The sequence below is a fragment of the Halichoerus grypus genome, chromosome 14 (genome assembly GCF_964656455.1).
Source record: "Halichoerus grypus chromosome 14, mHalGry1.hap1.1, whole genome shotgun sequence".
Taxonomy (NCBI): domain Eukaryota; kingdom Metazoa; phylum Chordata; class Mammalia; order Carnivora; family Phocidae; genus Halichoerus; species Halichoerus grypus.
This window is the reverse complement of record NC_135725.1, coordinates 67,389,888-67,412,368: the sequence shown is the minus strand read 5'-3', so window position 1 is coordinate 67,412,368 and position 22,481 is coordinate 67,389,888. Positions and strand designations below refer to the sequence as shown.

Below are 22,481 nucleotides of genomic sequence, written 5' to 3'. Positions count from 1 at the left end.
CATGCATCATTGTTCTTTTTCTTCTCTAGGGTAGGCTTTCTGCCCTAACTTATCTTTTCCTTGGGCCCAATTAATTATTTTTTTTGTATTTGCTGTGAGACTAGCTGGCATATAACAGCAATTAAATATACACATGAGTAAATATAAAGATCTGACTAAAAGTAGATATAAAAATAAGCATTCTGTATTAAATTTCCAGGGTGAGTGCTGGCTTGAGCAGAATGAGCTAGAATTTCTCCTTTCCATGCTTTTGGCAGCTTTAAACTTTACATATTCTTCCTTTCTTGCGAGCCATTACAAACTTGTTTCTCAAGGTCATTCCTCTGTTGCCCATCTTGCAGACAGAGTTGGGAATTTGTGGTCAGAGTTGCATTGGAGACACACACACACACACCCCAGCATGAGATGGTTTTATCTGTTGTGTATCAAATAATTTTAAATATATATTTCTACACTATTTAAAAGCATTCATTAGAGGATTAGTAATTCTTGTCTAAAACAATCTGCAGACTGGCAGTTAGAATAATTTTAGTGTCTTATTTTGGTTAGGAGTGGGTTTTTTGTCTTTTAAACTCAAGATTGTGAATGGTTTTAATTGTTTATTTTCAGTAGAGATTTCAGGTTTACATTTGAGCTTAGAAACAAAGTATTTTTTTCTCATTCCAGAGGGAACTAAACTCTACATCTCCCTTCCTGAACAAGGAACTGATTAAAGCCACAGAAACTTTGCTGGATAGTCTCGGGACTTTGGCCCAAGAGGTAAGTTGTGTCTTTCAGCACCAGGAGGCAGACCATCCACTCTGGCTTTTTCTCTACCCCGAGTGTGGCTTAGAGGGTCCTTTTGATTTGAATATCACGTGACGCATAAAATCAATTTTAGAAGCATCCGTGAACTTAAAAATCATCTGATTTGAGCTCCTTCCTTTAGAGATGAAGAAACCAAGATGCAGAGATGTCTCAGAGCTAATTAGTTTGTGGCTGAAGTCCCGGTACCTAGTCTGGAACTTTCTCCCAGTGTTACTCTCTGACCCCAGCAAGGCCAGTCTTTTTACCAAAACGTTTGTTTGCTAACTAAAGGGGATGGCGTGTAGCCCTAATTCAGACCTTCCCCTGTAAACACCTGGCCTCTGACATTCGCCTTTGGGAATGCCATTTCTTGACAAACATTAAGTCATGTTTGCCTTTTGAGTCTGCATGTTGACAGACGTATCAGAATACCTTTATATGCTCAAGATCAGGGGGGCCTGTAGGTGCTGGCAAAAGCAGTTAACCTTTTCTCTGCCTGCCGGCCAGGGTGACCCTCACATACATGACACCCAACCTTGTTGCGGGTTAGACTTGGAGAAGAGGAGCTGTTTGGAGCCCAGTGTGTAAGGAGCTGAGCCGGGGGGCGGCCGTCAGAAATAGGCCTAAATGTCTGGGACAGTGGATAGGAATAATGTTCTCAGCCTTGGTCCAGCCTTTTTTGAATCGTTTCTCTAAATCATTTTTTGGTATTTGCTTTATTTTTCTCAAATATCAAAATGTAGGTTTCCGAGAATAAAAGTATCGTACGTCCATGATGGCAAGTGCAGAGCATTTGGAAAACACAGAGATTAAGCCCTGTTGACAATCTGGCATATTGCATTTAGTTCAGTTTTCTTTTTTCTTTGAATTCTGCTCATGGGTGTCTGACTGGAGAGGCTTGGGTTTTGGGTCCCTTTCGGGAGAAGTCCTTTCCAGCCTGCCATTTGTTATTCTGCTTGTGAATGCTGGTGACCTTTAGGTAGGTGCAGAAGCTGGGTCACCTGGGGCTCTTCCAGAAAGAAAAACAGAAAGTGACCTGCAAGTGCATAGCCGTTGCTCTAGGGTCCTGCTAGTGGGCACCAGCATACCCTGTGCTCTCCCAGCTTTCCTCCCAGCCTTAGAGCAAGCAGAGTGGAGCCTGTGACGTGGGAGGGTGTCTCTAAATTTAGGGTCTGGGTACAGTGTTTTCTCTTACATCACTGGTCTGCCTTTTGTCCAGGGTAAGAAAAATAATTGAAAGCATGTGATGTTCCCATTGCTGATGAGGCAGAAAGTCTCCACTGAGCCATGTATCATTTTTCTTGGCAGCTGCTTCCCTGTGCCCTGCTTGCTCCCTGGGCCAGGGCAAGCAAGGGCCACCCACTGCTCTCTGTGGAACACCTTCAAGTAACCATGACCATGAGTTACTTATTGTCAAACTTGCTATTTCCCTGAGACAGATGGGGAGAAGATAAATATATGCACATGTGTATCTGTTCAGTGTTTGAAAGAAAGTTGGATGTTTTGACCAAAGCACCACCCTTGAAAGGAAAAGGGAGCTAACAGTTTCTGAGGCCCTCCACCTGATTCATGCAGTTTCACCCCATTTCCCTATATGTTCACATGACAAATGTGAGTGGGTCTTATTCTGCCCATTTTACAGATGGCACGGAGGCTCAGAAGAGTGGGACTCACAGTCATCTAGGTAGTTAATTGGCAAAAACTAGGATTTGAACCCAGGACTCTCGGACTACAAACCCCATGTTCTTGCTGCCAGAGCCTACTTTTTGTGTGATGGACTCTGGTGGAGACGAGACTAGAATAGAAAGGATACCCTTCAAAGAAGGAAATGCGGATTAACAGGGCCTGGCAATTGGGTAGCAATGGGGACTTTAGGAACCAGATGAGTGAAAGCTGCATGAGCTCCACATCTGGGTGACAGGGAAGGTGTGCCTGATGTGATGGGGAAGGCAGGACGGGGAGCCCCCTAGTTATCTCTTCAGCCCCTACCAGGGGCCTGACATTGCTAGATGGTGGGGTCTCAGAAGCGAGCACACTAGCTTTCCTGTTCTCGTGGGGCTTGCGTGGTGGGAGATAGAAATAAACAGGTCAGCATATAATGTGCTGAAGAAAAATAAAGCAGGGTAAGAAGGATAGAGGGTGCTTGAGGTATTGTTTCAACGGGGTGATTAGAGGAGTCCTCTCTGACAAGGTGACAGTTGAACCTGAAGAAATGACCATATATTGTCCACTCCAAGCAGGAACAGATACAAAGACACTGATGTGTAGGGCATGATGAAGGAAGGTATTTAAAGACCCGGGAAGGAGGATGGTGTGGCCAGAACAGAGGGAGCAAGGGAGAGGGTGCTGGGAGCTGAGGTCGGAGAGGGAGGTGAGCACCGTGCAGGCCTGGTAAGGCTGGATTTAAGCTGAGCAAGATGGTAAGCCAGTGGGGGGTTGGAGCACAGGGTATATGATGTGACCTAGAGTATGAGACTGTTCAGTTTGGCTGTTAACTTGAGATGAGACTAAGGTGAGGGCACGGGAAGAAGGGGGCCATTGCAGTGTCTTGAGAAAGTAGTCAGCCAGCCATTCAGTTGCTCCACAGATGATTATCAAACACCATCTTCCGTGGGCTGGAGGACAAATGGCCACCCTTCCTGTGAGTGGGAGTGCTTCACAGAACAAGTGTGGAGCATGAGCCGAGGTGTGGAAAAATGAGTAGGAGTTCACCCCAAGACAGGTGCTGGGAAGAGCTGACAGTTTGGAGTAACTCCGTCATTCTGGTGCCTCTGTCCAAGGATGTACTGGTTTTATGTGGGAAGAAGTTTGTTCTTTCGGTTGGGGGCTGGTGGTAGTGAGGCAACCTCTGGAAAGAGAAGTGAGTGGCTCTCACTCACTATCATTAAAACATCTCCAGTGCTGTTTACCCACCAACAAAAGGAAAGGTGGTCTGGCTACCTCTGCCCTCCCTGTCCAGATACCTCATCCAGGTGATGAAAAGATAAAGTAAGGAAAAGCTAGCCACCCAATTGTGTTCTTGTAGTATATGTCAGATGCTCCCTCTTTGGAGGGAGAAAAGTTTGTGACCTCTGACCTACCCCTGGAGTGCCTGGTTTCCCCTGGAGGCAGAAGGCAAAGTCAGATCTACAGTATCAGGGAGCATGTGACCCAAAGGAACCAGAAGGCTGAGATGGAAAACTGGGCACACGGTGTCAGAATCTAGGCCTTCTACAGGGGGTGGGCAGGGCCCCTGGGTCTCTCCCCTCTGCCCTCCATGGCTCAGTCTTCTGGGTGGTGAAAACATGCAGTGACATTTCAAGGAATGTAGAGATTTATTACTGATTTATTGTGAAATGTGTAGAAATGCAAAGTGTGTGATAAGTATTTAATGATAAGAACAGTTGGGCCAAGAACTCTACAAGGTGCTAGAGCACATTAGTCTATGAGACAAAGCGCTGGTTGGGTGTAAGTCACAGACACGGCCCATAGCTGCTGGGACGTGGGCCTCATCCCGTGCAGGGCCTTCTCTTCTATTCCATGTGCTTTACTCTGCCCCATGCTCTGTTGAGCTTCATCGTCTTGGCGAGAAGTTGGGCCCGCAGAGAAGTGACTTTTGTAAGGCTGGCAGCGAATGAGACACGTAGTGGGGATGCAGCCCTGCGTCTCTCACGGTAACGCTTCCCGTGCTGTCGAACACCTCACTGAGACCACGATGGCACTTCACACACGCTACCTTCCCTCCCAGGGGCAGAGGCGTCCTCAGTTCCCACGGGGAAGTTTAAGGTGTTTTAGAAATAAGGACGTGCTCTAGGGTGTGAGCAGTTCCTGACAGATGTATATGAACACAGTGGCTATTCAGAGAAAGCCTTCTCTTCCATCAACCAGAAGATAATCCAAATGAAATAAAGCCCATCACCAGAGGCTCCACTGAATTCTGGTTTGTGCTTCTCAATCTTTAATTTGCATAGGGATCACCTGGGTGTCTTGTGAAAATGCAGATTTGAATTGTAGTTGGATAGATCTGCACCTCGCCCATAACTCCCCTGCTGGTCCCAGGACCACCAACGGAGTAGCAGGGTTCTGGCAATCCCATCGCAAGGCACAGGACACCGTATGTTCTGGGGTGTGGCTCTGGAGAGGTCAAGAAAATAAGCTGCTTCTTTCTCTCTCTTTCCCCCACCCTCGTGATACTCTCTTCTCCTCCTTCCCTCCTCCCTCCCTTTTTCTTCCCGATCCTGGGCACCAGCTGTTCAGCATGAACAGCTGGAGCGACATGCGGCAGGAGGTCATGTTCCTGACCAATGTGAACAGCTCCAGCTCGTCCACCCAGATATACCAAGCCGTGTCCCGCATCATCTGTGGCCATCCCGAGGGCGGGGGCCTGAAGATCAAGTCCCTCAACTGGTACGAGGACAACAACTACAAAGCTCTCTTTGGCGGCAACGGCACGGATGAAGATGCTGACAGCTTTTATGACAATTCTACAAGTGAGTGCGTAGAAGGAGGCCCCGGGCGGCCAGCCAGCCTCAGCCCCCCATTAGTGCTAGCCTGGGTCCCGTGTCCCCCCTCCCTCATGTTTACTCTATCCCCACATTTTATAGGTTCAGCAAGGTTAAGTGACTTCATCAGAGCCACACCGTAGTGAATCCACAGGAGCCGGGGTTAAGCCCGGATCTGCCGGGCCCTGTGCTTTTTTTTTTCCCCCGTAAACCACATGGCCTCTGAGACGGCTGTTAATGTGGTGCATGTACTGTCAGACTCAGGCATTTGATCTGCTGTTTGTTTTTGGTGCTTAGCTGCAAGGTGGTGTGAAAGAACCTTGTAACTCCATATCTGCTTCTCACACTTGGGCAGTTTCGTGGGGATGTGTGTTCTGTGTCTGGTGGCAGCAAGGAGCCAGTGTTACAGTTTTAGACAATGGCATCCTTTTCCTTGAAAACATGATGCAAGTGAGCCTTTCTCCATTTCCAACCGCAGGTGTCTCTTTCAGACACTGAGTGAGGTAGCTTTTTATGCATTACTGTAACACAAGAACCTTTTATTCTTTCCTGGACTAAAGCACTCCAGACATAGCAGGGTGCTTTGCAAGCCTGAAGGGGATGGCATTAGAGGAACTTTTCTGAAATGCTGTCTGCTCCACTCCCTCACTTGCAAGTCAACCCAAGGGAACCTTCACTTGCAAAGCAGATACAACTATGAGCAAATCCTTTTTTTTTTTTTTAAATATATCCTCTCTGCAGCATATAGAGGATGCTTGCCATCTAAAAATCCCAAAATGAATTAAAAAAAAAAAATTCAGGAATCCTTCTGGATAACCAAACCTCATTGTCTATTATAACTTTGGATTTTTCCTTTAGGAATTTTTATTACATATATTACATATACTTGTGATGAGACCTGTTAAAGGGAAATGTTTTATTTTTGCCCGAAAACTAAAATCTAAATTCAGCTCTCTGTTCTCAATGAAAACAAATTGGCAAGCTGACACGAGACTATGAATCTAGAGTTATGCAGGTATGTGGGCAGTAAAAACATTTTTCTAGATCCTCTCGGTTGTGAGTTACCCCTCACCAGTGTTATAATAAGCTCCGATTACTTGTCAAGCATTGTTGTAGGGGCTGCATAGATAACATCTGTTAATCCTCACCACATCTCTGCCAAGTACATAGTAACTGAGGCTCACACAAGTGAAGTTATTTGTTACATAGCTGTTACTAAGTGGTGGAACTGGGATTTGAACCCAGGACTGTTCAGCTAGCTCCAAAGCCCTTGTTAGTTCCTATAAGTATATGACCATGCATATGAATATCTGCCTTTCGTCTTCTTCGTAGCTCCTTATTGCAATGATCTGATGAAGAATTTGGAGTCCAGTCCCCTTTCCCGCATCATATGGAAAGCTCTCAAGCCTCTGCTTGTTGGGAAGATCCTGTATACACCTGACACTCCAGTCACAAGGCAGGTTATGGCCGAGGTAAGCTGCGCAGGCCCAGAACTCCCTCTCCAGAATCCTCCTAAAGCCGTGGGCAAGAAAGTGAAGGTGGCTTCAAATGGATTGTATCGATTATGCTCATGGCTCTTCGGGGTTTCCAAAGAGGGAGAACCGCAAGTGTGGCCCAGGCCAGAGCTGACTGGAGGGCCAGCTCTCCAGCCTTGGGTATTTGAATCATAGCTGCAGGCACTTCTTAGGGATGGGAAAAGACTGGAACAGCGATGGAGCATCTCGTCAGGGGGCAGCTGAATGTCTCATGGCCCTGTCTCTCTCCTTTTTTCCTGCTGCCTTTGGGTCCCCAACTGACTCCAGGTGAATAAGACCTTTCAGGAACTGGCTGTGTTTCATGATGTGCAAGGCATGTGGGAAGAGCTCAGTCCCAAGATCTGGACCTTCATGGAGAGTAACCCGGAAATGGACCTTGTTCGGGTGAGCGTCCCTCGGATTACTGTGTGCTTGCTTGATGCTAGAGAGGGGAGTTTCTGGTCACTTTCCCAGAGGTGACTGAGACAGGAATTCTTACATTTAACCAGGATAGATGTAGTAAGCACACCTCCAGCTGCTGGGGATGGTGCACAGATAACGCTTTCATGCACACCCACATCCATGTGTCTGGTGGTCAAAAATCCGTTTTCCAAGAAACTTAGTGAGGGTTGGTATTGGTGATTGTAGGCCCCTGCCTATTGTCATTTCTGGTCCTGAAGCCAACCATGGCGTCTTATTTAGCCTTCCTGTATCTTGGTAGGGTCTCGACACAGGTGTGGGGGCAAAGGCCTGGCTCCTGGCTCCCGAGGCAGCCACCATTAAGGTGTGGAGGGGAATTGCCCTGAGTGCTTCTGAGCCACTTGAAAGGGATAAGTGCTCTAGAGACAATTAGATTCAAAAGCGGAGGAGTCTGAGCAAGAACAGAATGTTTTCTTTGTATGAGCCTGAGTGCCATTTAATCACATCATCCCTGCCTTGGGCTGAGTCAGAGAATCATTAGACCATTTCCTATCTCCATGGTGAGGGAGGCCTCTTTCTTTTGTTTCTGCTGCCATTAAGAAGCAGAAATGGATTTTACCAGGTTTCTTGTCTTGACACCTCATTGATCAGAGAGGGCTGCTGGGTTTTAGAGGCGGTGCCTGCTTGGAAGGTACTCTCCCAGGCTTAGGACTCCCCCTTGATGCCCTGGGGGTGGGGGTGGGGTGAGAAGTGCGATACCCAGGGGGCCTTCCAGTGATGGGAAAGCTGGAGTCATCTTTTTGCTCTAGTCCTGTTCCATATGCAGAATTCTTAAATTGGGGCCTTTAAAAACTAAGGGACTTGGGTGAGAAAAACATGAACAATAATTTGCATGGATATATGGAATAATTCCTGACTAGTAATAACAACAACTCATGCCCTTCAAGTATGGGTCTCTGTTGGGCTCCAGTCTCTCCTCTAGAAGGGATTCATGTGATCCAGCCACGCATAGACGTAGGTGTGGTCTTGGGCCTCTTCTTACTGGTCCTGTCCTTGGAATCCGATTTTTACTTGTTGGATGTCTTCTCCTTCTGTGTCTCAGAAGATTATGAGGGGTCCTGTTGAAGAGACTCCATGTGTTTTGGTCTGTTGGCAGATAGATGTTTCCCCTACTCTACTGATCAATTGATTTAAAAAAAAAAATTTAAGATTTTTATTTATTTTTTAAGTAATCTCTATATCCAATGTGGGGCTTGAACTCAACCCCAAGATCAAGTCACATGCTCTGCCAACTGAGTCAGCCAGGTGTCCCTTATTTTAAAATTTTTAATTGAAGTATAGTTGACATATAATATTAGCTGCTTCCCCTACTCTTAAGTGGAGAGTTTGGCTTGGATGCTCCAGCAGCTCCTAGCTCCCAGTGTTTTTATAAACATGGCCACGGCATTTGTTAGTAATTCTGCTGGCAGAACCCAGGATGTGCAATAGGAAATGTAGGAACTGTGGCTGGGGAGGAAGGCATGGCACGGCACATAGTTTGGAGGGCCTTGTGTGTGAAACCAAGAACTTTTACTTTAAGTGCTGGGGGACCATGAACAAGTTTTAAGCAAGGAGAGATGCAGATACATTAATCTGATACGTCAGGTGGATTGAAGTATGGGAAGATGGAAGGCAGAGACCAGAGTGGAGACTAGCCAAGTAGGGGGCCAGGGCTTCTGCAGGCGGTGAAGCCTGGTGGCTGCTTGATTGTGGAGGGGGAAAGATTTCTAGCAGGAGGATGGTGGAGATGTCCAGTAGGCCAATGGGTACTGAGGCCTGGAGTGCAGGGAGGTGGTTCAGCTGGAGACACTGACTCAGGGCTCCTCAGTCTCTGGGTGGAAGTTGAAGGAGCCTCCTCAACTGCTCTCTTTTCTCTCTGAAGTAGTGTTCCTCTAAGTCCACAAGCTTGGGCTGCTCAGTCCTCTGTACCCCTACAGCCTCGTGTCTGGTATGTGAGGTGATGCCGGAGGCTTGGCTTCTTTGGGGGTCGCTCTTGTGTTCTTTTCATTTTTCAGCTTTATTAAAGTGTAATTGACAAATAATTGTATATACTTAAGCTGTACAACATGTTTGGATATAGTATACGTTGTGAAATGATCAACACAAGCTCATTAACATATCTATCACCTCACAAAGTAGCCTCCTAGCAAATTTCAAGTATACAGTATTATTTTTTTAAAATAAGATTTACTTATTAGAGAAGGAGAGAGCGTGAGCAGGGATGGGGCAGTGGGGGACGTAGAGGGAGAGGGATAAGCAGACTCCACACTGAGTGCTGAGCCTGACGCTGGGCTCAATCCCAGGACCTGGAGACCAGGACCCCAGCCGAATACCAGATTCGGACGCTCAACGGACAAGCCACCCAGCCACCGCGACAGTACAGTGTTGTTAACTACGGTCATTTTGCTGTGCGTTAGATCTCCAGAACTTAACTCATATTGCATAACTGAAACTCTGTACCCTTTGACCTACCCATTTCCCTCACTCCCAGCCCCTGGCAACCACCATTCTGCTTTGTGGTAGCTCTTATCTTTCTGCTGTTTCCAGCTGTGTCTACGTGCACTGCATCACCCCCCAGATCGGGAGGCACTTCTCTGTTGCGTCACGAAGCCCACTGACACTACACTGTTCTCCTTTCTGAGCTGCTCTTTGCCTCCTTCATCGCAAGACCCTGCTTTCTCCCTGCTTTCATTCCTAAGGGTGATCTTAGGTCTCTTGATCCCCTCAAATACCTTGGAATGGCCGTGTGATCAGTGGTCTCATTGGACACATCTTTCTGGTCTTGCTGCCTTCCTGAACCATATTGCTCAAAGCCACACGGGGCAGGGCAGGCCTCACCCCAAACGCCATGTGTCTTCATTCAGCTCTTACTTGTTCCGAGTCCAAAGAAAGCCATTTCGGAATTGCTAACCCATACCCCTGTGAACTTTTGTGAGATAAAAATTTGTATCTGTTAACAAAAATACTTAACGTGTCTTACTGATGATAGTATAAATTGTTACTCCCTATAGGAAAGCAATTTGGGATGAAAATTGCAAGAGCCATAAAAAAAGTGCTATCGTGTGTATCTCCATTCTGTACACCCTCAGGGATGTACACTACAGAAATAATTTTAAAGAGAGAAGTCACTGTATGAGAGGAAATGTTATTGCTATAATAATAGTTATTGTGAGAAATTAGGGGAAAGATTTATGCGATCTGAAGAGAAACCAGAGTGTTGTTATTGTGAGAAATTAGCAATAAGCTAAATTCTTAGCAGTATGGGAATAGTTAATGAAATTATAGTATATATACTCTATAAAACCATTATGCTCCCATTAAAATAATAAATATGAAGCCACATGGGGGAAAAACTTAAATTGTTACTGGAAATAAGACGGATTTAAAAAGTAGCAGTGTTTGGCTCCTTAGAGATTCCATTTCAGTAGAACCAGAATTTCATCTCTCCCCTTGAAGCTGTGACAGGTGTTACACCTGCTTCTCCTTTTCCATGAGCTGAGTTGGAAGCTAACCCACTTTCCTGGCAGCACCTGTGCGGGTTTCTGCCCCAGCCCTCTGGATCTACTGGTTGAACACCAGATTAGTTTGTCTTTCTCTTCCATATTGACTCACATGGGAAACCAACCAGCAAGGGAACAAGACATGAAAGACAGGGCTCTTCTGCATCATAACCCATGCATCCTGCAATTTTACTTGGTTTTATCGCGGCAGCATGTTCCCAAACTAAACAGCACAAGTGGGTTTGTCTTAATTTAGTCTAGAGATAAGGTCATGAGGAGTCATCAGCTTGAGTCTCAAAAGAGGAAGACAATATAATGCGAGGGAAGGTACGGTAGAATCAGAATCCATGTTTCATACCCTGGCTTTCCTACGTATTAGCTGTGTGACTTTATGTTAGGGACTTGACCTTTCTGAACCTTTTTCCTCATCTGTAAAAATGGGAACTTTTGGACAGATCTTGCTCATGGAGTTGGGTGAAGTAAAACATATAAATGATCTAATATAAAAATTGTGCAGAGTAAGTATGATCATTGTTGTTCCTGCAGTTGATACTATTAAGCTAGGCTGGAAACATGGACTCTGGATTCAGACTAGTCTGACTTTGAGTCTCAGCTCCATGTCCTGTTAGCATTATGACTCAGCCTTGGTTAAAATCATACTTTAAAAAAGAAATTTTTTTTTTAAGATTTTATTTATTAGAGAGAGAGAGCACAAGAGGGGGGGAGGGTCAGAGGGAAAAGCAGACACCCTGCTGAGCAGGGAGCCTGGCGTGGGACTGTATCCTGGGACTCCAGGATCATGACCTGAGCCGAAGGCAGTCACTTAACGGACTGAGCCACCCTGGCGCCCCCATACTTTTTTTTTTCAACCTCGGTATTCTTATCTATAAAATGGGAACAGTGTTATCTACCTCACATAAAAAGGTTAGGTTTTGTAAATCGTATAAGACTTAGGATCTAGACTGAGTTGGTGTTTATTGATTGTACTTTCTTGTTGGAATGGCAGACACTATTGGACAGCAGAAGCAATGACCACTTTTGGGAACAGCAGTTGGATGGCTTAGACTGGACTGCCAAAGATATCCTGGCATTTCTGGCCAAGCACCCAGAGGATGTCCAGTCTGCTAACGGCTCTGTGTACACCTGGAGAGAAGCTTTCAATGAGACTGACCAGGCAATCCAGACCATCTCTCGCTTCATGGAGGTGAGGATCTGTTCCATGGATCATTTAGAAGAGTCTTTGGCTTCTTTCTCTGAGGTGGTGCAATAAGGTTTGGATTGGAGGAAAGTTTAGAAATAATGTGTAGTCTTATTTCCAGTAGTATCCTTCAAACCTAATATAGGGTTTGGTGTACAGAAGGCACTCCTAAATGTTAGTTGAATGACTGAATGAATGAATAAATGGACCTAACTCTAGCTTTATTCTCTCTGACTGAGAAGTGTTTCTGTCCATTGTCTTCTAGGTTTTCCCCAGGTTTCATAGCTCAATACCTAATGTCAAGAAAGCATGCCCTTAAAAAGGCTTTATTTATGAAGTTTATCTAAGAACTAATAGGACACATTATATTTTAAAAATCTAGTTTTAAAAATTATGTGACTTAATAGGGACAAATAAGCGTTTTTTGTTTGTTTTGTCTGCTTATTTGGTTAGTTGATATTCAAAATTGCCAAGAAAACAGAGGAAAAGGAGGTATGATCCTTGTTTCAACCTCTTTCCCGCCACAAAAATCCATATAAGTAACTTATCTCTAAATACTTCTAGCATTTCTCTTAAGTTGTAGTTAAAAAACAAAAGGATCCATTCTCAATCGAATATTGGAAAATGACTTTGGAGAGGGTGAGGATAAAATGTCACGCAGTTAGCACGTCCCTCTTAGGACAGAGCCTGCCTTGGGCACTGCGTGTTTTCCTGGCCCCCAGCGTTCTCATGAAGGCTCTTCTTCCATCAGTGTGTCAACTTGAATAAGCTCGAACCGGTAGCAACAGAAGTCCGGCTCATCAGCAAGTCCATGGAGTTGCTGGACGAGCGGAAGTTCTGGGCCGGTATCGTGTTCACCGGAATCACTCCTGACAGTGTGGAGTTGCCCCGTCATGTTAAGTACAAGATCCGAATGGACATTGACAATGTGGAGAGGACAAATAAAATCAAGGATGGGTGAGTTCAGTCTCCCCACACCAGCCAGTTTGGGGGAAGTCAAAAGCAGCTAAAATGACTAGAGGCACTTTGTTTTAAGTAATAATTTGGTAGAAATTTCACCCCAAAATAACTCCAATTGGTGGCATGATTTTGGTGAAAGTGGCACATTCATTGCTAGAGACAGTTATTTCAAAGGTCATAAAATAATCATCTTTTGACTCAGCATTTCCACTCAAGAGAATTAATCCTATGGCATTAAATCAATAGGTAGAAAAGAAGAAATAAAGCCTTCAGGTTCCCTGTGCTAGCATTATCCATTTTTACAAAAAGGGGCAAACAGCTAGTAAAAAAGGGAATGATGAAGCAAATTTTGGTATGTCCACTTGATGCAATGTTAGGTAGCCAAGGAAGGGGAAAAAAACCAAACCAACATTCTGGTGGTGGTATGCTCATTCTCGTTATATCTGTTTAAAAATATGTGATTTCACTCATATGTGGAATATGAGAAATAGTGCAGAGGATCATTGGGGAAGGGAGGGAAAACTGAATGGGAAGTCATCAGAGAGGGAGATAAACCAGGAGAGACTCTTAACTATAGGGAACAAACTGAGGGTTGCTAGAGGGAAGGGAGGTGGGGGGATGGGGTAATTGGGTGATAGGCATTAGGGAGGGCACGTGATGTAATGAGCACTGGGTGTTATATGCAACTGATGAATCATTGAACTCTACATCTGAAACTAATGATGTACTATATGTTGGCTAATTGAATTTAAAATAAATAAATAAATAAATAAATAAAAATACGTGTACAACTGAGACCATAAAATAAGATGTAAATATATAAGATGAAAATAGGGGCTCTGTCATGGTGGTGGGATTGTGGGTGATTGGCTTTTTTTGATGTATGGTTCTAAGGAATATTTAGTCACCTGTGATTTGGTTTTAGGTACTGGGACCCCGGTCCTCGGGCTGACCCCTTTGAGGATATGCGGTATGTCTGGGGGGGCTTTGCCTACTTACAAGACGTGGTGGAACAGGCGATCATCAGGGTGCTGACGGGCACCGAGAAGAAAACTGGTGTCTATGTGCAGCAGATGCCCTACCCCTGTTATGTCGATGACATGTAAGTTACCGCTGAGCCACCATCTTCACGGAACTGGGTAACACTGTCCCCAGAGGGAGTACCTGCACATACATACTTATACACACATGCGTGCACATACATCCAAAGGAGGAGATAGGATGCTTTGATTTTATGTATTTTACATGTGTGTTGATACAAAAAAATCTTTTTTGAAATTCAGTGAAGATTTTAGGAAATAAAATGCCAGGTGTAGGTCATTGATGGTTCCAGCCACATGGACACACATGTGCACATCCTGGAATCCTCCCTCCTTTTTCATCTGTAGTTACCAGTGCTTCTGTTTTTTACATATCCTGCCCTTTTGGTCAAAGTTTGCGTAGTCTGCAAATTTCAAATGTGTCATGACAAACACATGCAAGCACATACACGCACATACATCCCCCAAACACAGAAACAGTGATCTAGACCTATAAAAGCTGCCTCCAGGTCCGTTTGTCCGCTTACTCTTTATATGTGGTAAACTGCATTTTGAAACAATCTAAATAAAACTGAACAAGGCCTTTTTATCTTGGACTTCAGATAATCTTTCAGTGCTTAGTCACTAAGCTGACAAGATCTCGTTGTGGAAACTATGCTTTTGGATCTAATGATTTTTTTTGAGAGAGAGACAGAGAGAGCGGGGGAGGGGGGGAGGAGGGGCAGAGGGAGAGAGAGAATCTTAAGTAGGCTCCACCCGGGTGTGGGGGCTTGATCTCATGACCCTGAGATCATGACCTGAGCCGAAACCAAGAGTCAGGTGCTGAACTGACTGAGCCACCCAGGCGCCCCTCTAATGATTTCTTGTGAGCGAGCATGGGCAGAGGTGTAGTTGCAGGCATCTGAGATATGTAATGTCTCTTCCAAATTCTGGAAATTCTCTCATTCTCCATTGTGCTGTATGTGTGTAGGGATCAGAGTGTAGAAGGAGTGGGGTTCCTCTTATATTTGTTCTATGTTTTGCACTGAGCAGCTGTTTCCTTGCGTGGCTCGCTCTGGCTTTTCCAAGTCACCCTGAATTATCTTGTTTTTCACCTTCAAAAAGATTAGCCAGAGTTTTCCAAAGACCCCCCCTCAGCCAAGAGTTACTCTAGAAGGGATGTCTTAAGATGAGAACAGGAGGGAGCTTAGCGGCATTAAGGGCCTCTGCCTGTTGTCACATGGCTGGTAAGTGCCTAAGTAGTAAAGCTGGGACTTGGGCCTGGGCTCCAGGGTCCAAATTCTGTGTCCTTTTTACTTCACGGCCCACTGCCTTTCCTATTCCAGTTTGGAATCTGAAATATGACTGACAAGAGCTGCCTGAAGTCTATATCTGCATTATCTGTGATAAAAGTTGCGCAAGGCAGTAGGGACATGACCTTGGAGAAGTTGAACTCTTGTGAGAGAAGGAGTTGGTTTTTCGTTTTTGTTTTAGTACTTTAAAATAACCCACACCTCACAGTTACCTAGTGACTAAAGCAGGCCCCAAAGAAATTCTACTTGGCAGCACTTTGTTGGTCTAACTGTTAATACTACATTGTGCTCCTCATGAAGCATTTGGTAACCTGTACGTTTTGGAGTCCGGAGAGCCGGCCCCTCGTTCACTCAGTCTTGGGGCTTCCTCTCGCACGCAGGCCCCGGAGGCAGCAGCCTCCGAGCCTGAATCTCACTCCCTGTAATTCTCCTCCGCCCTTCCCTGGGGCCTCCAGCTTCCTGCGGGTGATGAGCCGGTCCATGCCCCTGTTCATGACGCTGGCCTGGATCTACTCCGTGGCTGTGATCATCAAGGGCATCGTGTATGAGAAGGAGGCGCGGCTGAAGGAAACCATGCGCATCATGGGCCTGGACAACGGCATCCTGTGGTTCAGCTGGTTCATCAGTAGCCTCATTCCTCTGCTCGTGAGCGCCGGCCTGCTTGTGGTCATCCTGAAAGTAAGGCTGCCACCCTGGCTCCCTGCTGCCCAGGGACTCCTAAACAGCCCAACACAGGCTGTGAGGAGAAAAGCAAAGATTATTTGGGAGGGAACGGGTCAGACATGTCCTCTCCTGCAGTTTCCTTATTCTGTATTTGGGGAGAGTGAGAGTGACTTGCCCAGGGTCAACCCAGCTGGCTAGCGGCTGAGCAGGGCTAGAACCCAGGGCTCTTGCTTCCCATGTAGGCACACACCTGTGCCATGACATCTGCTGGGCAGTGGTTCGTGGCAGCATCTGAGAGCTGTTCATTTCCTTAGATGTATTGGGTGGTGATTCTGCCAGAATTTCTAAAAACCATAATCAGAGGGATACATATTATTGCAGGTTAGGTTTTTCTGGAAGCAGAGGCTGAGAGAGTTTGGTGCGGGGCTTATTATTCAGGATCAACATCTGTGGAAGGGGTGGGGAATGCAGAGGTTTGAGCATGGGAAGGAGCTGTGAGATGCAGTGCACGGCCAACCCCACGGGCACTTGGGACCATATACAGCTCACCAGAATTGTGCCTCATTGAGCTGAGCTGTCCAGCCCCAAGGCCTCCCTCCCTGACACCCCAGACCCCGGGCCCCTCAGTCAGTTATTGGAATCATGAGCCCCGGGGCCAGGCAGCTTTCTGTGGCTGTGACAGACCCAGAGGAGGTTGACATCTAGAGGTTGTCTGCTGCGGCAGCTGGGCAGCACGTTCCCCCTTCAGGGGGACCCCAGGCAGTGCTGTTCTGTGCCACCCTATATGTTAATAGGTTTATATGCTAATCTCCTTTCCTTACAGTGATTTGTTTTAAGGAGGCCTCATGTAAAAAAATATTTTCAAAGAGAGGGGAGTATGAAGGGTGAGGAACTAATATTTAGGTTAATACTAGCTACTGTTAATACAAATGAGCACTTACTGATTGCCAAGCACTGTTTAAAGCACATTCACCTGTGCTTTCTGATTATATCCTCACTAACCCATTTAACATATAAAGAAATGAGGCCAAGGAAGGTTAAGGGCTTCCCCGAGGTCACCCAGCAGTATGACAGAGCGATTCTCGCTGAAATCAACCCCTGCTCATGCTCTGATATCTGACTGCAAGGGTGGAGCTCCGCGGTAGGGGTGGTGGTCCTGTGGCTGGCGGGGAAGAGCTGCTCTGCGACCACGTGCTGGCTAGTCCTCCTCAGACACACCCAGATGAACTGGCTAGAGATAGACTTGAAAGGCCCACAAGAATTTGGATGATTGTGAGAATGCAGAATCCATGGCAGGTCATCAAGGGGGAGAATAAGATTTCTTGGCCCTTTTCCATGACCTTTAGAGGGAGAAGTCCTATAGGATGCTGTCGCCCACAATTCTTTCTTGGTGTTGAGAATCCTGGTCTTTATAAAAGGAGACACCAGGTAAACAATATTTCTTGGAGAACCAAAGAACAAAATTGTCCATTGAGTTGAACCTTGATGAATTTCAGTCCCAGATTCTTCTCTTCCTGCCTCCACTCTTACTAGGCTTTGTGGTCTCGGGGTAGTCGTTATCCTTACTTAGGCTTCAGTTTCCTGATCAGAACAATGAGCTGCACTGCTCCTCCCTATTATCTCTCAGATGAGTATGAATAAACTCTTCTTCCCATAGATCATGCGAGGACGTGCGTGCTTGTTGAGACAGCACATTTAATAGGTCTCTTCCTTCCCAGTTAGGAAACCTGCTGCCCTACAGCGACCCCAGCGTGGTGTTTGTCTTTCTGTCCGTGTTCGCCGTGGTGACCATCCTGCAGTGTTTCCTGATCAGCACACTCTTCTCAAGAGCCAACCTGGCGGCAGCCTGTGGGGGCATCATCTACTTCATTCTCTACCTGCCCTACGTGCTGTGCGTGGCATGGCAAGACTATGTGGGCTTCACGCTCAAGATCTTCGTGGTGAGGAACCACCCCTGGGTGGTAACTGCACGCACAGCGGCCCCTGGCGCTTCACGTCCCCTTGTAGTCCAAGCCGAGAACGGGAAATGAGTGTGTGTGTCTGTGTGTGGGGGTGCAGGATTGCTGAGCCTTTGGGGCATCTTTGGAAGCATAAAATTCTAAAAGTTTTACACTCTGTCATGCATGCATTTCTGAAATGTGTGTGCATAATGAGGGGTTATAAATAGAATCCTTTTCTATGCTGCTAGTGAGCCCACTCCCCTCAAGGGATCTGTAGGTGAATACTTCCATATCTTGTAATTGATCCATTTTGCAAATTCAAATTTCTCTAGGTGAAATTTATATTAGAAGTGCCAGAAAATGAGAGACTAGGAGATGGATAAGATGGATAAGTGACTTTTGCCTCTTTCTCACAGAGCCTGCTGTCTCCTGTGGCTTTCGGGTTTGGCTGTGAGTACTTTGCCCTTTTTGAGGAGCAGGGCATTGGGGTGCAGTGGGACAACCTGTTTGAGAGCCCCGTGGAGGAAGATGGCTTCAACCTCACCATTTCAGTCTCCATGATGCTGTTCGACGCCTTCCTCTATGGAGTGATGACGTGGTACATCGAGGCTGTCTTTCCAGGTACATGGGGCTTCCACACAGCTTTAGCCATCGGCTGGGGAAAATGTAATTTCTAGCTGCCAAGCTCTGCCCGGTCTGTGGTGGAGTTTCTGTAGGGCCTGGGGCTCCCTGGAAAGTGGCTAGGGCTTTAGACCCACGGCAAGCCAACAGTCCGAGGAGAAGCAGCTGATGCCAAAAGTATTACTGCTGCAGCTCTCATTTCCTGAGCCCTGTGTGCCAGTGCTCTACCAAGTGTTGTGTAGACTTGGGGACTTGCTCTTAGACCCACTTTTTTGCAAATGAGAGAAGTAGGACTCAAGTAACTTGCCTGTGGACACACAGCTGGTCAGTGTTGGTGCTTGGGGGTGAACCCAATTGGGTCACACTGGGTCAGCTAGTCTAGAGGGTTCCTCCTTCCAATGCTGGCCCAATTCTCTAATTCCGTATCCCCAGAATGAGCCACCAGCAGAGGTTCTGTTTCCTGAGTACAGCTTGTAAAGAGTAAGATATGTTGGCTCTAAGCCCTTACCTGTGATTTAATCAAACTAACATTCATGAAAATTCATTTTAGTACTTCCCTTAAATAAATCTCCTTGACCAAGACCTGCCGTGGATACGTCTTTATACAGATCAAATTCTAAGAGAGTGAGGGTTAACTTTTTCTGCTTCCCCTGGTTTTCCTCTAAGGGAGTGTATGTGGAATGTTCATTACCTCTACTTGAGCTTCCTGCATTGATAGGCAATTTTGTATCCTACAGATCTGGGTTCAGATTTTGAGTCCTTACATTTACTGTCTGAGTGACCTCAGTAGGCTACTTACCCTCGGTTTCCTCATCTGTAAAATGAGTGGCTGATAACCTGCCTCGTGGGGTTGTTTGAATGCATAGTAGGTGTCAGCAGATGTGAGCTCCCATTATCCCCACCTCCATCCCAGGGTGGTGTCACCTCCAGATGCTGTGTCAAGGAGGCAGTAGTTCTGGCTGGGATACCTCAGGAATGCTAGGATGTTGCTGTGCTTGGCTTCCATCTTGGTTTTTATCTTCGCTTGCAGGCCAGTATGGAATCCCCAGGCCCTGGTATTTTCCTTGCACCAAATCCTACTGGTTCGGTGAGGAAAGTGATGAGAAGAGCCACCCTGGTTCCAGCCAGAAGGGAGTATCAGAAAGTAAGTGCTATCGACCTGCCCTTCCCTTAGCCTAAGTGCTGTTGCCCCCACTGACTGTCAGGGACAAAGGATAGCTTTAGCCCTTTAGAGAGTCTGAAACCACTCTAGGAGCAAAGAAATCACACACAATGCATCTTTCCAAATTCTCCCATGCCATTCGTGTCCAGTGCTATTGTCGACTTACTGGGGAGTCACTCTCTTGGTCCTTGGGGGCCATTGCCTTTGTTTTCTTGGCTTCTAGGAAAGAGGCCCTTGATATCTATACATTCACCCCCCCACCCCCCCAACACACACTCTTTATGATAAATTAACAGCTAGGAAGAGGGGGTAAAGACAACTGTGATTGAAGAACCATAACCTCGCTGCCCGCCTCGTCATGGTGATGGAGATATGAGCCTGTGTAGGCTGCCACTAAGTGGCTGTCAGAGCTCAGCCTGTGCTTCTTGATGTTCTCACCCTTCATTATCCAGAGCCCTAATCCTCTCCTGGCTCCTGACTGTAGGTGGAGGTGCCCACAGTTTAGCAAAGGCTCTGCCTTCTGGGCCGTTTGCTCTGGTTCTTGGAGAGAAACTGTTTTTGTGTTCAGTGTGGCTTCCTAAGTACTTAATGAGTCCCTTTCCTGCTGGTCTCTTCTGTGCCTTCACCTGGTTGCCAGTGGAAAAGTCTGCTGTTCCTTAGGCATACTGGACAACCTACAGCCGGCCCTTGCCCACTGTCCCAGCCTCTTCTCCTGCTCTTCCTGCTCTGCTTGCCCAGTCTCCTCTTTACACCAAGCTTCTGTGTCAGTCTCCTAGAACACGTTCTGTTCTTCCACACCCCCATGCCTTTGTACGTACTCTGTCCTCTCACAGGAGAGCTCTTTCTCCAACTTGCCTGCCTTCCTCCTCCTTCCTCAAGATCTAATTCTGTACCTCATCCCTGAGTAGTCCTTCTAGATTCCCAAGTAGTCAGTCAGTTCCTCCTCTAAGATTGCATGGCATTGAAAAACAAACAAAAGGCTTTTCTATTTAAAATAATTGTAGACTCATGGATGTTGCAAAAAAAATAGTATTGGGAGGTTTCCCTTGTGCCTTTCATTTCCATTTCCCCCGATGGTAACACCTTGCATAACTACAGCACAATATCAAAACCATGACATTGACACTGGTATAATGTGTAGACCTTCTTCAGATTGTAGAGTTTTACATGTACTCATTCACGTGTGTGTGTTTAGTTCTGTGCACTTTGTCACATGGAGATTCATGTAATCACCAGCTCAGTCGAGACGCAGAACTGTTCCATCCACACAGACTCCCTCATTCTGCCCCTTTAAAGCCACCCCCCTTCCTCCCCAGTCCCTGATACCTGTCAGCCACTACTCTGTTCTCCACATGGTATTTCCAGAATGTGATATGAATGGAACCATATAGTATGGAACATTTTGAGGTTGGCTTTTTGTCATTCAGCATTATTCCCTTGAGATCCATCCAAGCTGTGTTGCATATCAACAGTTCACTCCTTTCCATTGCTGAGTCGTGTTCCACGGGCTGGGTATTCCACAGTTCTACGGCATTTTTAGATGTGTTTTTTAAACCGCTTTTTGCCTCCTGTATTTTGATTCCTTGTCAAGTCTTTTTCTCCCAATAGACTGTGAATGCTCCTTTATCAGTGAATTCCCATCACCAACACTCCTGCCCAAACAGGCCCTAAATAAATGTCTGCCTGAGAAACCAGAAGTATGCGTGGAGAGAGGACAGCTGTGGGAGTACGAGCCCAGCCGCCATGTCTTTGTGCCCCACTCGTCGGTATTTGCCGTGGTTCATGCCCATCCTCTGTCTTCTGTCTCCTGACAGTCTGCGTGGAGGAGGAGCCCACACACCTGAAGCTGGGCGTGTCCATTCAGAACCTGATGAAGGTTTACCGGGATGGCATGAAGGTGGCTGTTGATGGCCTGGCCTTGAATTTCTATGAGGGCCAGATCACCTCCTTCTTGGGCCACAATGGAGCTGGGAAGACCACCACCATGTAAGAAGAGGGTGTGGCTGTCAGAATCAGCTGCGGGCAGGTTCCGTAGCGCAGTTAGAAGTCAGGATGCAAGGGCATTGCGTTGGTCACTGGGGCAAGGGCAGCGCCGGGGAGGAGTTGACGAATGTAAGATATTATCTCATCACAAGAGTGCTTTCCCCACGGCTGGTTTTGGCTAGATATCTCCTCGGCCTGAAAACAGCCTGGGAGCCCTCTTGGTGACCTTTCCCATTTGGTTCTCAGAATTCTGCACTGTTCCTGGAACCCTAAGGCTGTGACAGCTCTGAGAAAGGGTCTCCCTTTTGAGCTGGTTTGGTTAGAACTATGAAGCAAGAATGTGGGGAGATTGGATATGTTGGAGGGAAGTAGTGATTTCCAGGAGCTCTGTCGCTAAGGAGGTGTGAGACCTGGCCATGTGACTGCCCTTTCTGGGACCTACAGGGACCTCTAAAGACGTTATAATGGGTGGCTTCACGAGGGAGAATGGGCCATACACGCCAGAGTTAGCCTCAGTGACTTTTAGTGTGGTCCCTCAACTATTGCCAAGGGTGTATCTTTAGGGATGATGACCTTTTCCTGTTTTTGTTTTTCTTTTTTTTGGTTAATGCAAAAATCAATATATGAACATTGCAGATAATTTTTTAAAAGGTGCACAAAAATCCTACTGCTGAATACAAAAATGATTTTTATCTCTGAATAACTTTTTCTGGTTTGTCCAATTTTCATGGACATGATTTTAGACTTACAAAGTGTATGTTTCAAACTGTACTTTCCATTGCAAATTGGAATCATTTAAAAATGCTTGTCCTGATAATGCCCTTTCCAACACATAGGCCCACTCCTGGTTATCCACTAAAGCAAAGACTTGTTTGCTTTGTA

General features: G+C 46.3%; 1 protein-coding gene across 6 annotated transcripts in view; it reads left to right on the top strand.

The window, feature by feature from the left end:
- ABCA1 (ATP binding cassette subfamily A member 1) overlaps window positions 1–22,481 on the top strand; it is a 126,890-nt gene that overhangs the window by 66,842 nt on the left and 37,567 nt on the right. For all 6 annotated transcript variants that reach the window (XR_013443784.1, XR_013443783.1, XR_013443782.1 and 3 more), the window contains 12 exons: window positions 667–759; window positions 5,015–5,255; window positions 6,600–6,739; window positions 7,070–7,186; window positions 11,747–11,944; window positions 12,690–12,895; window positions 13,824–14,000; window positions 15,686–15,908; window positions 17,612–17,833; window positions 18,250–18,454; window positions 19,485–19,598; window positions 21,431–21,602. Coding sequence is in view for 3 of the 6 variants with exons in the window: in XM_078061545.1 (XP_077917671.1) it covers window positions 667–759; window positions 5,015–5,255; window positions 6,600–6,739; window positions 7,070–7,186; window positions 11,747–11,944; window positions 12,690–12,895; window positions 13,824–14,000; window positions 15,686–15,908; window positions 17,612–17,833; window positions 18,250–18,454; window positions 19,485–19,598; window positions 21,431–21,602 (2,108 nt within the window). In the remaining 3 variants the exon portion in view is untranslated. The remainder of the gene's footprint in view (window positions 1–666; window positions 760–5,014; window positions 5,256–6,599; window positions 6,740–7,069; window positions 7,187–11,746; window positions 11,945–12,689; window positions 12,896–13,823; window positions 14,001–15,685; window positions 15,909–17,611; window positions 17,834–18,249; window positions 18,455–19,484; window positions 19,599–21,430; window positions 21,603–22,481) is intronic.